The sequence below is a fragment of the Ctenopharyngodon idella genome, chromosome 16 (genome assembly GCF_019924925.1).
Source record: "Ctenopharyngodon idella isolate HZGC_01 chromosome 16, HZGC01, whole genome shotgun sequence".
NCBI classification, from domain to species: Eukaryota; Metazoa; Chordata; class Actinopteri; order Cypriniformes; family Xenocyprididae; genus Ctenopharyngodon; species Ctenopharyngodon idella.
Window position 1 is genome coordinate 19654779 of NC_067235.1, and position 19222 is coordinate 19674000.

The following is a 19222-nucleotide window of genomic DNA, read 5'->3' on the forward strand; positions in this document are numbered from 1 at the left end:
TGTTGGCTTGACAAAGCTTTGAAGAAAAGTTTAAAAAGCATTGAAGTTTAAAGGTTTACAGATTCACTGTTCACTTTATGTAACGTCATCTTGCCCCAAGGCATGATATTGTTTGCACCAAATTTCATGTTCAGTGATATCTGTGACCCACATTATAAAACAATGGATGGATTTTGAGTCACATTTAATTTTCTTTTGAACCTACTTCAATGAAAGTAAATCATTTACATGTAATTGATACCAGGGTCTTTATATAATTTAAATGAATTACTGATTCTCGACATTAACAGCTTACTGTAGCATCATAATTTCCCCTGCTTAACATTTGCCTCTCATTGAGCACAGAGCGTTATTGGGGCAGAGAGAGAGAGGGAGAGAGCGAGGGCAGTGATTGTGTGTCAGTTGCCCCTCTTCCCCCTCATGATTGATTTCCCCCGGAGGAATGCCTCCACTCAGAGAGCACGCTAGAATCAAGATTAATAACAGGCCATTTACATCCCCAATCACGCACACACACGCAATCGCACTCACGCTGACCCGTGCTCACATGAGGTCTCCATCCTTCACAGGCGAGACCGAATATCTGAAATCTGAAACTCTCTCCCAGTGCCAAAAAACCTCCTCCATCTCCTTTAATATTCTACAGATCAATAATTATTCCCAGACTGGCCCATTTGACCATTACCCATGATGCTCCAGTGTTTGCCATAGTGCTCTACTTTGGTAAGAATTCTGAACCTTTTGAATATGCATGCATTCTCCTTGACAGGCCCTATTTAGCGAGGTGAGTTATTGTTGTGAGGACTTCTGGTTGCGACAAGAGAGAAGGACAAAGACATTATGCTCTGGACGAGCCCCCACATCCCTTGGAGACACTCTGAGAAACTCATTAGACAGCGGAAGTGGGTAAGATCCAATTTGACGTGACCTTGAAGGCAGCTACAAGGAGTGGGGAGTGTGTGCGCGTGTGTATTGATGGGTAATTCGGTGCCTGTTGCTAGTGTCATGTATAGACTAGTGATGAAGGGCGTCAATCAAGTTGTTTCTGCAAGCTCCTCTGAGATTTTGAAGGTTGAGATTGGCCAAGCTCTTACTAAATTTTTGTAAAGTGTAACACAGGGGTAGAAAGAGGGAAAGAGAGAGGTCGTAAACACTTGCTGATGGAGAGCGACTTGGCCACTGCCGTTTATCATGTGTCTTTTGGGAACGCTTGCATATTTGGCCAACGTTGAGCAAGCAACTCCTCACAAAGACTTTCCATAAATTTTCTTCCCTCACTTTCGTCTTTTGCACTTCGTAATTTACCCACCCCAAGTTGATCAGAAAAATGCATCTTCACACCCTTTGTTCTAAAAGCCATTTTTTAAACTCTGATCCAATCATAGCTCTCTCTCCACTTTCATTCACTCAAACATGTAACGCAAGTGGCGGCCTCTTATGGGGCGCGGCGCATAAAAACATTCATGAATCACAGAGGGAGGCCAAGATCACCAGTACCCCCGATAGCATCTCGGCACTATCGATCAGCCTGTGGTAATCAATTCTCCACGTCCGGGTGGTGTAGGGGCTTAGAGAGATGGATGCAATTATTCAAGTCCCTCCACCACAGGCTACAGAGCTGAGAGGACAGAATCTCTGGATTGCGAGTTTGTGTGCGAGAGTGTGCGCATGCATGCTTGGTAAATGGGCACTCTTGCACCTCCAGAGAGCGGCCCATGTCAAGTATCGGTCATGTGGTTTGTGTGTCAGAAATCTGTCAGAATGCTATGGACGCATGAAGTGTGTGAAGCAGAAAATCAGAACATCACAAAACCAGATAACCAAGGTCCCTTACCTTAGTCTGAAGGTAGTGAGGGTAATAGTAAGTGTACTGGGGGTACATTGGTTGCTGTTCCAAACGTTTGCCCATGTAGCTGGAATCCTTCTGGCTGTGTCTGGATACAGAGACTCGCGTGTGGGATCCAACAACTCAAAAAGCCTCCGCTTGTGGTTCCGCAGCTAGAGGCTAGATCCGTGTGAGGAACGGAGCCAGAGGAAGGATGGAGAGAGAGAATGAGATGATACAGACACGAGCGAGCGTGTGTGCGCCGTGCTTCTCCTCTTCACGCGTCTTCGGGAGCAGGGGAGGAGGAGGTGATGGAAGGACAGCGGAGGTACTAGGATGGGATAGCAGCGGAGGTGTGCGCGAAGAAAGAAAGAGCAGCGGCACAGGAGAGAGGAGAAAAGGAAGGAAGGAGGTGAGGGAAGAGGAGGGGGCACTGTGGCGATCACTTCTCTGGAAAACCGGCTTCTAGTCTCCTGCTCATGCCTTGACTGCCCTCTTTCTATCTATCTTGCTCTTTCTTTCTCACTCACTCTCTCTCTCTCACTCTCTCTCTGACAGTCGGTGCAGCGTCGGTTCCCAGAGGAGCTTGTCAGATATCCCAGTTGCACACTTTGTTCCCGTCTGGCGGATGCACAAAGCGGCAATGTAGACAGTCGCTGGATTTGGATCTCTGCGCGCACAGCTGACGGGACTCAAACCCTCCGCAGGAAAGACCAGACGTGAGCCGTGAGGTTACGAGGCACACAGGAAACGGCACAAACTCCAGGCAGACTGCAGTATCCGAAAACTCCAAGTGCAGCACCACTGTTTTTCCTCTGTGATGTTCTTTTCTTTATTACCCGCCTCCCTCGTCTGCCTGCTTTGTTGCGCGCGCGAGAGTGTGTGTGCGAGAGTGAGTGTGAGTGTGTGTGGCTGTGTGAGAGTGTGTGAGTGTGTGTGCGCGCTGCCGGCTGCTCCACACTGTGGGGAAGATTGAAGGGATCAGCTCTGGCACTGCCGTGTTTCTCCTCCTCCAAAGCCTAGTGGGTGGGGCTAAGGGCTGGCTGCACCATTCCCAGCCAGGGGAGTGTCTAAAGCAGCCTATCTCTGTTTGTCCTCATGGGAGAGCTGCCGCCCACTGCACGGCTTCACTAGTGCAGAAGGGGAAGACTTACTCTTACTCCCACACTCTGGGGGAGGAGACTGAAGACAACACAGCAAGGAGCAGAGGCCCCCTAATGGTCAACCACAGGCTGTACCTCATCCAATCTCCCTTTTCCCCAAGCTTTTTTTTTTCTCTTTTTATCCTCAGAGTGTATTTTTAACTTCACTTTCTAAATAAATAAAACATGAATGACCATAAGACGTTTCTTTGCTCTTGTCTGACACATGCTGGTAGCTTTGCATCCTCTGATACACTGACATACTGACACACTGACATTAATACTAGTAAATAAGTGCAGTGCACAAATGGCCATGAATTGCGTTCTACCATAAGCCTAAAGCACTGGATCCAGGAAGTGAAATGCTGTGTTGGGAAAGAGTGCAGTTTCATAGCAGATGCTTTTTTCCCCCCACGACCTTTGCAATAATATTTGTTGCAGTGGCCAATTATTTGCAGCAGAAAAATGGTCCCTAAACATTCCTATACCTTCTTTCTTTGTTTGAGTTTGCACTTTGATCACTGTTTTGACATTGTGGTATATTTTCTCAGTATCCGCAGTGCTTTTTTAATAGAAGTGCACATGCAGATATGGCTGTTCATAAGAGACAGTTTCAGGGCGTGACAAATTAGCGCTAAAAAAAAAAAGCGAGCTTTAAGTGTTTGCAGACTGACGGCAGTAATTATGAGAGCTATAGCATTTTTTTTTGTCCAAAGACTGCAGTAAAGTGAAAGGAATGTGAGACCTAATAAACAAAAAGCTATTGGGAAAAACAACAATACATTTTCATTAGGACAGACTCTCATAGAAGTCTGCAGTGCGGGAGAGAGAAAGAGAGAGAGAGAGGTGTATGAGTCTAGCTCTCTCATCACTATGATTGGAATGCTGAGGCACAGAGGGAGGAAGGGAGAGAGAATGAGAGAGATGAGAAGCCGGTGGAAGGGGTTCAAATAATCCACAGCACACCAAGTGCATGGCCACTAAAAGTCAAAGCCGCAATAGAAACACAAATGGAGCAGCTTTTCAAGAGCTGACCATAGAAACACTATTAAAGGGGTCATTTCGTAATTTTTTTTATTATTATTATTTTCCCGGAGACCCTCTTATAATGTTAGAAATGTTTTTAAGACATTCATAGTTATTTCCACACTGGCTCTGATCCTTAGAACTATTCCAACCATTTTTTGTTGTCTTTAAGACTCTGTAAGGCTTTTCACACCGCGCTTAACCCCGGGATATCGTCGTTCTAAACACAGCTTTTAACCCCAGATAAAGGAACGCTCCGCACTTGTAATTTAGAAGCTGGGTTAGCACTGCTTTTTACCCGGGGTTATGAAACCCTTCTCAGGAGCAGGGTTAGCACAATGCAGTGCCAACTTGTACAGTGTGAAACGATGAGGTGTTAGAATGTTACAACTAGATGCTTAGCAACAGATAACCAATAGTGTGCATCATATTCACGTGCTGTAGACAGTCATAGAAACAGCACATTGTATATAAACAGTAAATCTGAGAGGAAAAATGTCAAATGCTGACAGAAAATGTGACAATTTGAGTGAAGAAGAGACCATTTCATTATTACTTTTATAATCTGAAATATCCATTCAGTATAAACTTGATAGTACAGTCGGCAATACAGGATGTGCAATGCTAAAGCTAAGTAAACAGGTTTGTGCTGTGTTTATCCAATCAATGACACTGACACCACAAATATGCAAATAAGAACATTAACCCAGGGTTTAGGAATGTGAAACGCCAGCTAATGAAAACCCAGGATTAATTGTTAACCCCCGGGTAAATTATGAGCAATGTGAAACGTGAAGCAAGATAACCCAGGATTCCGTTTACCCGGGGTTTAGAATGACCCAGGGTTAACTATTTCAAGTGTGTGAACACTGTTTTTATGAGCAACAGTGTCAGTTTGCTGTTGGTTCCAAAATAGTTTTTAACTGTCTGTCCTAAATAAAACATTTTCTTTTAAAATCACTTTACTCAAGCTGGTTTTGCAGCCTAGTTTCTGTGGTCATTTTGGTCTGGGGAGGTTTGAGTTCTGAAAGTTTTCATAGTACATCAAACTCTTTTATCCCAAAGGATCAAGGCAAAATGGATTCCTTATGATGCATTCATTGCTTGATACACACTGTAAAATATATTTATGTAAAAGTACTCTGAATATATATTTTTTTTATATATATAGTAACCATCTTTGTACATTTACCATTTAATACAAATATGGACATATATATAAAAATATTGTGTTAAATGTTATATTCTGTATTTATGTTATATAAATATTATATATATATATATATATATATATATATATATATATATATATACACAGGTGCTGGTCATATAATTAGAATATCATCAAAAAGTTGATTTATTTCACTAATTCCATTCAAAAAGTGAAACTTTTATATTATATTCATTCATTACACACAGACTGATATATTTCAAATGTTTATTTCTTTTAATTTTGATGAATATAACTGACAACTAAGGAAAATCCCAAATTCAGTATCTCAGAAAATTAGAATATTGTGAAAAGGTTCAACTTTGAAGACACCTGGTGCCACACTCTAATCAGCTAATTAACTCAAAACACCTGCAAAGGCCTTTAAATGGTCTCTCAGTCTAGTTCTGTAGGCTACACAATCATGGGGAAGACTGCTGACTTGACAGTTGTCCAAAAGACGACCATTGACACCTTGCACAAGGAGGGCAAGACACAAAAGGTCATTGCAAAAGAGGCTGGCTGTTCACAGAGCTCTGTGTCCAAGCACATTAATAGAGAGGCGAAGGGAAGGAAAAGATGTGGTAGAAAAAAGTGTACAAGCAATAGGGATAACCGCACCCTGGAGAGGATTGTGAAACAAAACCCATTCAAAAATGTGGGGGAGATTCACAAAGAGTGGACTGCAGCTGGAGTCAGTGCTTCAAGAACCACTACGCACAGACGTATGCAAGACATGGGTTTCAGCTGTCGTGTCAAGCCACTCTTGAACAACAGACAGCGTCAGAAGCGTCTCGCCTGGGATAAAGACAAAAAGGACTGGACTGCTGCTGAGTGGTCCAAAGTTATGTTCTCTGATGAAAGTAAATTTTGCATTTCCTTTGGAAATCAGGGTCCCAGAGTCTGGAGGAAGAGAGGAGAGGCACACAATCCACATTGCTTGAGGTCCAGTGTAAAGTTTCCACGGTCAGTGATGGTTTGGGGTGCCATGTCATCTGCTGGTGTTGGTCCACTGTGTTTTCTGAGGTCCAAGGTCAACGCAGCCGTATACCAGGAAGTTTTAGAGCACTTCATGCTTCCTGCTGCTGACCAACTTTATGGAGATGCAGATTTCATTTTCCAACAGGACTTGGCACCTGCACACAGTGCCAAAGCTACCAGTACCTGGTTTAAGGACCATGGTATCCCTGTTCTTAATCGGCCAGCAAACTCACCTGACCTTAACCCCATAGAAAATCTATGGGGTATTGTGAAGAGGAAGATGCGATATGCCAGACCCAACAATGCAGAAGAGCTGAAGGCCACTATCAGAGCAACCTGGGCTATAATAACACCTGAGCAGTGCCACAGACTGATCGACTCCATGCCACGCCGCATTGCTGCAGTAATTCAGGCAAAAGGAGCCCCAACTAAGTAATGAGTGCTGTACATGCTCATACTTTTCATGTTCATACTTTTCAGTTGGCCAAGATTTCTAAAAATACTTTCTTTGTATTGGTCATTAGTAATATTCTAATTTTCTGAGATACTAAATTTGGGATTTTCCTTAGTTGTCAGTTATAATCATCAAAATTAAAAGAAATAAACATTTGAAATATATCAGTCTGTGTGTAATGAATGAATATAATATACAAGTTTCACTTTTTGAATGGAATTAGTGAAATAAATCAACTTTTTGATGATATTCTAATTATATGACCAGCACCTGTATATATTTTTCTGGAATGAATGCTTTTTTGCATGTATAAGCAGTAGTTATTACTAAATTGATGCACTGTAGCCAGTCATGCATTTACGTATTTATGTATTGTATTAAGTCTTGTTTAGTGTATTGTGATGTATTAATTGATGTGGATTGACGCGAGACCATAAACGCTGTGGGATGCGAGACAATTTTTAAAAGAAATTCCAACAATAAAGTGAAAAAAATGTAAACAATTGAATTTGTTCGCTTATCCCAGTTGTATGGCTATTTTCTTGCCCCTGTAGTACATTTTGTCATTCATTTTGAAGTGTAACAATTTAAACAAAAGATATATTTTATATTAAACAAAATATATGTGGAAAATAAAGGATTTTTCCTAAAATGAACAATATGTTCCACATTCATTTCGGAGGGAAAATAGTGCCATAGAATCAAAAATTCAAATTGTTCAAAAGTTCTGTTTTTTGATCCACACTACTTTCATATTGCTCCACATAGTTATATGCATTGTTTGAAGGGTAGTCAGATGTTTTTTCAAAGAGTAAAGGAGTAGAAATTAATAGTCTTTTTATTTCCTCATTTTGCCTAATGTTTTGGGTCTTTTCTGGAGTGATTGTGCAGGGTTAGCGTGAGTACACACTCACAGAATGAGGCCGATGCCATGACGCCATAATTGTTCTTGCTACGGTCTTCAAAGAACTCTGCAAATGGAGCTGGACACGCTCCCTGCAACTCAGGGGTACTATTCTCAAAAAGCCAAAGAAGAAAAAATGCTCTCATCTGGACTGCTGCACAGCTGGGAAAATAAGAGTCGGCTGCTCTCATTTGTGGGCCGATAGAAAAAACATGGGATAATTGTGTCCCTTGGATGCAAGGAGGGATGTAATGCTGTAGTGTCATTTGAATGCCTGTTTAATGCGTAAAAGGAGAAACAGGCCTCTACTGTTTGCTTAAAGTGTTAAGTTTTTGGTTTAGTATTCAGTATTGAACACCAGAGACTGTGACATGGAAAATATCACTATATTAAGAACACATTATGGTAGACATATTCTTTTCCAGTAGATGGAAATCTATCACGAATGTGCTATTCCATCACACAAGTCTCTAACACATGTAATATTAAAGCCTAATGGTTAGTATGATAGTTTTGATAGTAAGATAACTAATAGCTTGGAGGTGGCAACCACATAGCAACACCCTGGCAACCAGTCACAGCACTCTAGCATTGTGGTGCCATGTATTACACAGGCAAGCACCAATCATTTTCTTCAAACAATGTGAAAATGTAGTTTTGCATGTACTATCCACACTTCAGCACAGCTACATTGGCCACTGTCCCACTACCTGGGGGTTTATCCCAACTGGCTCTGGACCAGCCAGTCTGCTGTCTGAGTGGTGCTAGCAAACACCTTTCTCGTCCAGTGACAGTCGGGCTAGATAAGTAACAGCACAGGCTTACCTGAGATAAAAGCTGCAATGCCATCAATCATGGGGAGGGGGAGGGAGGGTGAGAACGAGAGTGTTAGAGACAAAGTGTGTGAGAAAACGAAAAAGAAACGGATAGAAATAGAGCACATCGAACACACATGCATAATCAATTTGCGATTACACCTCACCGACACAATTTATCACAGCAATCTTTGGCTATATTAATATTCATTTCTTATCTATGGCTCATTGTTTGCAAACAATAGAATGGAAACAATCTAAAGTTGGGAATCCATATACAATCTGATCACAGCATGGGGTTGATCACAGTACCAGGCACGTAGTAGGAGTACATTCCTAAAGTGCAGCCCTGAGCTCTACCTTTGGCTTACTTCTTTTGGGCCAGGCTCTTCCTTGCTGTTACCATTTAAAGATCCAGAGTAGCTGTTATGGGGTCGGATTGACCTTGCATGTCAAATCATATCTCAAGAAACACAATTTGATTGATTGTGATTGATTGTGTTTGAGAGATATAATGAGAATGAAAGCATTATACATTACCATGTTCATGACACTTATATTTACATTTCAGGCTAAAAAGATGTCAGTTTGCACTTTGCAGAAGATCTGTTATTACGTTTGGAACAGAAGACAAGCAGTAAATACTGTATACTGCCAACTATTTTTTTTATAAGTTATAATTAGTTATAAGTATATAATTATATTTAAAACAAATTTATATCACAAAAATGTTTGACAACATGAGTACCCTCCCACTTTACTTAACATACACATAAACTGTAAGAATATGACTAATACTGATGAATAAACGGTATAAGATAAGGCTATTAAATAGCAGTCCCAAACTAGTTTTTGTTATAGTTAGTAAGTTTGTATGAGCTAGCACAGTCATTTAAGAATATACAAAATAACACAAAGTGAAAATAAAGTGGCATTTTGGGTTACGGAAACACCAAGTTCCCATGGGTAAATACACAATTCTAACATGAACTGTCATGAAACATATGGAAACTGCTTCTGATGAATAGAATGAACATCATACCTGCATGCAAATCCTTCCCAGCTAACACACGAAATACCAGTTACTTTTGTAGCTTCCACCCGCGGCAACAGTGCAAAAGCAGTCCAAGTCCAAACACTGGCGCGCCGCCGCATTTGCGCGTGCAATTGAAGAGTGCGCGCTACCAGCACAGTATAACGGCTGTTGCTGACAGGACATAAAAGTTCGTTTTTCTGGGGTGGGAGACCTTTTATTTCGTAACAAGTTACGAAAATAACGTTAGAACAATGACACTGACACATAGCCTGAATTATATTCAGATACTGAATCAGGACAACGCGTTTTCTCATGCAGTCTTTACTTAAACTGAGTCTGGCAGAAGTGTCAAGAGCTTTCACGTGTTTTCAAAATAAAAGTCTCGCATTAGTAAAACATAAGCCGCGTCTCATTTCGAAGGCTGCATACGTCATTGAGGCGGTCTCATTTAAGAAAAATAACCGTTGGATTGCAAAGTAAGAAAGAAAATACAGTATTTTACACCTCATGAGGAATAACTATAAATTTTATTATGGTTACTTTTCTTAAATAAGACATCCTTGATGACGTATGCAGCCTTCAAATGCGACCTCCGGAGGACGCAGCCTCCGAAATGAGACGCAGCTATATTAGAATTATGTTTGTTGTCGTTTCTTTGACTGTACACTCCTCGACCCACCAGTTTAGAAACATTGTGCTACTTTATGGTCATGTAAGCTCACTACTTTTTTGAATGTGAGTAGTGTCTATTTATCATCTTACAAAACAAATATGGTTATTTAGCATTTTTCAATTTTCAAGTTCAATTTTGTATAAAAATGAGATCTGGGAGATTTAAAATGTAAATTTTCTGTGCTTAATGTGGACTATTTAACATATAAAAAAACACATTCAATGCAACATCCATTCTCAGCTTTATAAAGCTATAATATTTTTTACCCACTTGTGCTAGCTACATGCTCTCATCTAGATGCTTTCTCCAGGCCCTGCAAAGCATGTTTTTCCAGGCCAAGAATGGCTGCACATGCCTTACGAGTGGATAGACGCTCTCTGTAGGACACCCGCATACCCACCTCCATTTGCCTAAGTTACCTGTTTTATCCTCCAGTAGCACATGCTTGTCTAAATGCAGGTAGAGTAATTCAATATTAACTGCAGAAAACTAGAGTTGATTAGTTTAATGTTTAAATGATAAGCAGCCCTAGTAAAAGTAACATTTGGCAGTACAATCAAATAACGAGTTAAGGAATGGATAGCTATATTCAGAATAGCATACTGCTCTAATTATTTCTGCAATATAGCATATAGATATGGCAGAAATAGTACGCTGGTATGCAATTCTGAACACTGCAGATGTTAAAAATCGCAACTGATATTACTTCCGGTTCATCCATCACATTGAAAGGTCAAATTGAACACATGCATTGTGGGATACAGTATTCAGTGCAGCAGGCACTGTTCTATACTGCTCATTTTGACAAATGTAGTAGGCCATTCAGGTATTCTGTTCATTCAGGAAATTTGCATAGAGTGCACAGAATAATAATACATATTATATACTGCAACGATAATATGAGTAGTATGCATTTCCAAACATAACCTATATTGTAGTACAGAAGGGTTAAAAGGCACTTTTTAGTAAAAACATTTAAAACGATAGACTAGTAACACCAGCAATATTTCAACTTACTCCCAAAGCAGTATTCAAACGGGCGAGAGAACACGATATGTTTTGAAATATTGGTGAAGTAGGTGGGCGCGAAACCAACCCACCCATCTCCAAGAAAATGTCCCAGTGTGTTTTATCACTCATGAGCGCCTTGTTAAGTCCCGGGGTAGTTTGAGGTTCATTTCACACAGCTTTGTTCCCCACGCTTCGACTCGAAGCCATAAAGTTTAATAGAGTTCCTCTAATCTCACACTAGGCGACCCACAGCACAGCGGCGCACTTATTAGATCCTCTGCCGGCAAAGAGCGGCCACAGATTCACACCAGAAACGCGGCGCAGCAAGAAGCGCAATCTTCTGCTCTTCAAATGACTGATTTCATCCTACGTTTCTTTAAGTGTGTCATTTGAGTAACTGGCGGTACTACAGTTAGCTGGCCTGAAGAGAAGGGCGGAATGGGCATTTGTGTATATGTGTGCGAATATTTCTGAGTGTGTGAGGATGAGTTTGGGTTTTAGAGGCTTTAGAAGAATGGTTAGTGTTAGAGAGAGATGAAAAAGAGCTGGGAGGGGAGATAATCAAAATGAACCCAGTTTACTTTTCATTTATTCACCCTCATGTTGTTCCAAACCTGTATGACTTTCTTTGGTGGAACACAAAAGATGATATTTTAAAGAATGTTTCAAACGTTTTTGTCCATATAATAAAAATCATTGGGTTTCAAAACAACTTAAACTTCAATAGTAAGAACAAAAACAGTTGACATTTTTCAAAATGTCCAATTTTGGGAGAACTATCCCTTTAAAACACGTTCTTGGTCTTATTTTGCATGCTATTCCAAAGAAATATATAGCCTATTTGTCTTCGTAATTTCCCGCTCTACATTTTTATCTTGTTGAACATCCTGTTTCGCTCAGAAATACATCAAATTGCCGTAGTAAAATTGGTTGCAAATGCCGTTTCATGTTGAAACGAGGGGACATTAAACTAGTTCCTGTTTTTCCATTTGGCGTATACCCTGATAAACAAGTGATGGAGAGGCTTTTCTCAGAAAATCACACCATGCAGAGATTATGGCTGACAAGTTTACATTAATACGCCGCTTCTCACTGCCGTAGAGCTGGAGGAACGGCACTAAAAATACCAGTTCATTTTAATCTCTTCAAAAGCAGCAATGGATAAATTATTATTCTGTTAATAGAGCTGAGATGTAGCACTTTCTGCCATGTTGCATTCATTAAGCTAAAAGCTAACCAAGCTCAACTGATCTGTGTCCGTAATTAGAGAGTCATGGCGGTGTCGTATGAACATTCAACAGATTGGCTCCATTAACCAACCACAAATTAATGAAAGTCGCTGCCTTTTCCAAAAAAACAACCAAAAAAAGAGCAAAACAATTTGGCTTTCTGTCTGGAATTCCATCATGAATGAAATTATTGGCAAGAAAAGATGTGTTTTATGGGTCTCCCTCTCTCTGTCTGTCTCTCAGCAGGTGGAGGTGTCTCTAATGGAGGTAGTTGAGACTGGTCTAGCGTGACTGACGCATGAAGCACCAGTGGAAGGTAATTAATTTCTGTAAACGACTGCCATGTCTGTCAGCTTTTATAAACGAGCGTTTATGTGTTATGGACGATTTAACCAACCCCATTGAGGGGAGCTGACAGAGACGAGTGGAACAGAGACAGAGAGAGAAAGAGCGAGAGAAATCAACGCAAATCGCTGACCATGTGAATAGACCCGCACTTGCAGTTTGAAATGAGCTCTCATCTCATGATATGGCCACTGTTCAGCTGTCACACGATCGTTATAAATCATCCTGCGAATCTTTCCTACCCCATGATAGTCGCACAGTGGTACAACCCGTGTGTGGAAAGTGACATTTGTGAGTTTCTTTTGTGACTTTATACGGCAAGCAAGTGGAATGTGAGCCCCAGTCTGCTATAACTCTACTCTCCAATGTTTTCACATTGCACAGACTTACAGGAAACATATCATACAAATGATTAACTTCCACCAAAGCACTGTGGGACAGTCAAGAAATCATTCTGTGCATATGTAATGCATTTATTGAATTTCAGGCTGAGGCAACGTTTTTGCGATTCTGTTTAACCAGTTACTCTGTGGGTGACACCATTGGGAAGCTACTTTGAAACTGTAGCTTGTCAAACTGTGGGCTACTCATAATTTAAAGTCAAGCTAGACTTTTGAAAACATAGTTAGCCACACTACTAGCTACTAAAAAAAACTGGCTAATTGAAGTTATTTATGAAGGCATTTGTTTTTTGAATATTAAAGAAACAGTTTATGTAATTTCACAACATTTTTGGTCATTAAATCTGATTGGCAGATTGAGCCTCATTCCAAAAGTGCTGATATACAGTAACAGTCCAACATGGCGGCATTTGCATGATCCAGGCAGATTGTTAGAATGTGCATTTGTGGTTGCAGGTTGCATCGTAATGCCAGAGGTGGCAACAAATTCATTCAGCCAATTCGCTCAGTAATACAGATTTATTCATGCATGAAACCAGTGTCTGTCTTTATGAGTCATTGTTTTTGAACAAATGATTCAATGACAGTTTTCAATTTTCCTTTATGTTTTTTTTTGTGTCATGTCATTTCATGAGAACGTAACGTAACGCTTGGTATTTTAACGTGACGTTATAATAAGAATATCTATGGCAAGAGCTCTTTTCAGTCGCTGCATTCTTTTCCTCATGATTATTTTCTTTTTTCCCTTTTGGATTCCGCTGTGATAGTATGAAAAAGGACAACATATACTGCACATTTGGGATCTGTTCTCCCGATTTAATTTACATTATATCCCATTAATAATTCATTGGAATGCACAAAAAATATCTAGTTTTTCTCCTCAAATCCTCACATCTCTTTCCAGGTTTGTTTTCACAGGTAAATAATACAATTTATTATCTGTCAAAATGATGGAAATCACTTTGAGTAGTATCATGCAATGCTGAAGTTAATGAACATTTTTTATTAAGGCAACGTATGTTACATAATACAGATATATATTACAACAGTGATATTTAACTTGTCAATTACTGCTGTGGAAAGAATCGAGCTTTTGGGGTTATTCATGGTCTGTTGAAAGTAGCTTACTGACGCTTTTACACTTTTAAATATCCTTTTAATGTTTGATGATTGAAGGGCGAGTAGTAGGCTATAATGTCATCTCATTGTACCCAATTAAAAAAAAAAAAAAAAAAGCGTATTATTGCTTTCATAGAGCGAGCCTTTCACTGATTGTTTACAGCTTAACGGAAGTTACCCCTTGCATTTAGAATTTTTTCCCTTTGAGAATGGATTGTTTGGATCCGTGACAGACTAGCTGAGAACTGCTAGTTTAGAAAAAAGCTGAGCTGCACTCTACTAAAAAATGTAGTTAATTTACTAGTGACACTACTTTTAGTTTGTAAACCCTCCAGCAACACCCCCCATCCCCCCAAACACTAGTGTCTAAGCAGTCACATTTGGCACAAAGAGCTTCTGAAAAAGATGTGTGCAATATTCAAGAATGTGTGTTGAAACGTGTGCACGTGTGCCCGGGAATTAATGTTTCCTCATCTGAGCTCCACATCCACTAGGTCGTAATCATCTCCTCTAATGTCATTCCTCACGCCGGGCCCATGCAGAAATAATTACAAAATGGAGGTGCAATTTTCAGACTGCGATACTGAGAAAAGTGGCACACAAGGCCTCGGAAATGAAAACAAGATTGACTGTAGATTCCAACGAGGACCCATTGCCATTTTCCGGATCCCAAATTGTATTTCTCTAACAAATATGGTTTTTGGTTGCTTAAGCTTAACTTGAAAGGCTTCCACCGGGCCTGTCGAACAGCAGGCGAGAGACACAGAGAGAATTTTCCAAAGCCATCACCACCGCCATGTTCTCATGAACTCTAGAGGTCCAAAGCCTTTTTCCCAGTCCTCTCACCCCTGCTGGAGATAGCTTTGATGAAGGGATCACACATCAGTTTGTTTTAAGCGGGAGTGTGTAAGGCAGACTCCAGGTCCTGCCTCTGTACTTGTGCAGGCGCCCTGGGTAATCAGGCCCGTGAAATGTGTTTTCACTGCTGATTACTGAGCAGCAGAGTGCAGACTGCCTGCGTACCACTGGAAAAGACCCCCCAACTCTTGGTCAGTGAGACAAATAGAGATACAGACTGTATATACAATAACACAGCTTACCACTGTGGAAAAGGCGACTTCATTCAGAACATATAGAGCTTGAGAGCTTAAACCACCCCATTATTTCTCTGCATTAACCAGACAAAGGGATGTAAGAAGATGGAAGGAGGATAAAAAAGACGTCTTTCTTTCCAAAAATAAACCTTTGAATGAAAATGGTCCTTTGATGGGACACTGGCTGAGTGCCGTCATACAACTATATGCTGTTCAGTCTATCTTAGAGAGCCGGAGTAAAGGCTAATGGATTCTCTCTTTTTTTGTCGCTGCATTAACAATTAATAAAGTGCACAGAAGCTTTTATCATTCAGATTCATATATGTTTTTATCCGTGCATTTAAGTATTTATTTATTTATATTGTTTTGAAACCGATTATCATTTTATAGTCTTCTTTAAAATAAATATTATAATATTAAAATTAAATGAAAATGAAAATGAAAATATTATAACATAAATCCTAAAATATATTAAAATAAATATATTGTATTATATATATATAGACTACAATTTAAACATATTTATGTATTTGCATATTAATGTTTTACTTAAAAATGTTGTGTTTACACATTATTTAATTAATTAAGGCTGATTAAAGAGTTAATAAGTGTTAATTTAATGCAATTTATTATGAAAATGTACAATAAAAATAAAGATTTTGGACAATATGTTCACTCATTGTAATGTATGTTCAGTAATTTCATATATCTTCATTTAAGGCTTTTTTATGTTATATTTTAAGTCAATCAGCATTTCATTGTAATTAAATTACATCTTTTTAATAATTTGGCATCTCTGGTAAACATACAGTTATTAGAATGTAACTGGGAATCCGTTATCAATTGCATGTCCTAATGTTGTGTTCCTTGCACAGTTGTTCTATCAGGTGTTATATTAGGAAGATGGCCGTTTAGAGGATTGTCTCCCTGGAAGCAGCTGCGAAAAGCTCTTTGCCATGATGGTTTCTGTTTTTCCACTTGGTGAGTTTAATGACAGGAGAGACTCCAGAGTGCAGCAGATCAGGGAATGAGGGAACGAGCTGCTCCCGTAAAGGATGCCATGAACTTAAACATCCTTGTCCTGCAATAACATTAAATTGTCTGGTTTACATAATCCACAGCTCCTGCTCAAGCACTCTCTGTTCTCTGACTCAGCATGGTTGCGAGGATGTATAAAATAGCACCCATCCTGAAAACAATCTTATTGTCAATTTACATGTAAATAATATTGCTGATCCTTTAAAGGGCACGTCAACATTATTTTATAGTTTCAAATAACCGATTCAGCATGTACTGTACCTCACCGTACATTTGTAAGTTAGTAGCTTGCTTTTCAGAAGATGTAACAGGGCTGCTTTTTTTGGGGGGGGGGGGGATCTTTCAGAATACATTTTCCAGTTAGAGAAGAAAGGCTTAAGATTATCATCAGCGCCACCTACCCATGATACTTTGTTTTGTGGGAATTTGACAGCTCCCCTAGGGATTTTCATGCCATATTAATGGTAAGAAATATGGTGACTTCCACTGTAATTACAAAATCACTGCAGGCAGACATTGTGTGTCGTAATTCACCCACTTCCCTTCATGTTTGCACTGCAGGGCGGAGAATGGCAGTATCTATTTCATCAATGTCTTAATCCTTATCTTCCTCATTAAACATGTGTCGCACATTGTGGTTAGGCCGGTCCACCTATGAAAATTGAACTGGGAATGAAACTTACCTGCACCTGCAATTACCTTTTGTTAAAGGGACAATCTGGCAGTAAAGTTTTACACTATAATCATTATAAAAAAAAAAAATTAAAAAAATCTTGTTACATTTATGTTTTAGAAGAGGTAGCTGTGGTTGCACACACTGTAAAAAAGAATTGTTGGTTTAACTAAAAAAAGTAAGTTACCTGGTTGCCTTAAAATTTTGAGTTCATTGAATTAATACAATAAAGGCGATTGGTTTAATCAACAGAAACTCAAAATATTATGTTATCTGAACTACATTAATTATCTAAGTTGAAAAGGAAAAAATGTTACGATAACAAATCATGAAAATATATTTTTTTTACAGTGTAGCAATTCACTGTAATAAAAATTCTTTATAATAAAAACACTTTTTTATAATTTTCTTAATTTTAAAATGATTATCAATTATTATCATCAATTAATTTGTTATATGATACGTAAAAAGTTATTATTTTAAATGTTTTACAATATTTGACCATATGTGGTAACAAGTGAACAGGTTTTTACTGGTTAATACATTCTTAGCTTCTGTTTCTGTAAAGATTACTGAGCTTTTTTTTTTTTTTTTTTTTAAAGTGACAGCTCTGGGAATTCAGTGTGAGCGATTACTGGTTGAGTTCCTGTGTTGTCGGACAGTGCAAGTCCACAGAATATGCTTTGGATTTGAAGAGAAACCACAGTTCTCAAAAGTGATAGAACAAAGTCTCAGGTTGAAATGGAGATGGATAGAAAGTACTTATTCAGCACAAGTTTCATTTTGCCTTACAATATGTAACATCCTCTTCCCACACACTCTCTCTTTCCTGTTCCTCTCCAATCTATATATAGACCAGTATCCTAACTTTCCAAATAGTGTGAGTAAAGGAATATTCAGACAAAAATGAAAATTTTGCCATAATTTCTGTCATTCAAATCGTGCATATTTTCGGATTTGCTGTATGAAAATGTTCTCCTGTGTCTCCGCACCAAGTTTGAATATGTGGAAATACAAATGACCAAGGGGAAGATTTCTAGTGACTAATGTCTTAAACTTCTGTTTCTTGTATAAAGTTGCAATGTCAGCACACTTGCATTGTATGGATTATTTTTATGTTAATTTTCTTTTGTCTTTTTTGGTGCTTGACAGATCCTGAATGATATCTCCCTTTGTGTTCCACAGAAGTGTTTGGAACGACATGAGGGTGAGTAAATGATGACAGAATTTTCATTTTTGGGTGAACTATTCCTAACTTATCCATTTCTGCTTTAGCTAAACAGTTTTCCTTTTGATGAAGACACTAGCAGCATTGAAGTACACAATCAGAGCTGCTTCCGGCCTCATTTCCATCTCAAAACACTGGTGTGACCAAACCTCTGGGGAGAAAACTTAGCACTGATGTCTTTCATGTTCCAAGCCCGAGGATTCTCATTTTCCTCTGGATCTGTGATGAGAAGCAGGCAGAAGTGTGTAAAGAAGGTTAGGCTGATAGCTTTTTTTCTTGCAGATATGCACTGATCTGTTTACATCTCTATTTTGTGCCCCAAATGTTTTCAACTCTCCCCAGCAGGTCTCATTTGCTTTGAAGTGACAGAAAAAAAAAAAATGCCTCACAGCTCTCGTGTTTAAAATCTGCCGTATGTTGAAATAATTATTGATTATATTGGCATCATTTTGAGTTGAACCTTTTGTCATATATTTTATTTTGCTTATACATTTTATGACTCTTATTTTGTGCCTTTGTAAAAAGGTAAGTTTTGTGAGCTTTGGTAAATGCCAGAACCAGCAGGCTGACATCAGCTCCAAAACCCTCATAAAATGTCAAACTTTGATTAAAACAGTGTTTTTGATATAAAACACTAGCCACGTCACATAACAAAAATAAAAACAATATATTTTTAAGTAAATAAGAAACACCAGACTTTTGAAGTTGGTCCAAATATATGTTCTTTTCTCTTATTCCATGACCATATTATCAAGTATATCCAAAAGTAGTTAATCTGAATGAACCTTGCTGAAAATCTTAAACCAGCCTAGGCTGGTTTGCTGGTCTTAGTTGGTCTCCCAGCCTGGTCAGGCTGGCTTTGGACTGGGAAACCAGTTGGATGGCCAGTTAAACCAGCTAACATGAGCTTGGCCAGGCTGGGAGAGCAATTAAACTGAATTAAAGGCTGGTTTAAGCTGCATTTTAAGGAAAACTGATAGCAATACCACTCAAATAGCTCTGTTCCAAAACCTAGTGA

General features: G+C 39.2%; 1 protein-coding gene across 2 annotated transcripts in view; it reads right to left on the minus strand.

Annotated features, from left to right (window-relative positions):
* rbms3 (RNA binding motif, single stranded interacting protein) overlaps positions 1–3033 on the minus strand; it is a 171879-nt gene extending 168846 nt beyond the window's left edge. Inside the window, exon 1 of one of the 2 annotated variants that reach the window (XM_051864407.1) lies at positions 1835–3033. In XM_051864407.1, the coding sequence (XP_051720367.1) occupies positions 1835–1909 (75 nt within the window). In that variant the 5' untranslated portion in view covers positions 1910–3033. The remainder of the gene's footprint in view (positions 1–1834) is intronic. The other variant, XM_051864406.1, reaches the window with a different exon arrangement.
* Between the last annotated feature and the right edge of the window lie 16189 nt (positions 3034–19222).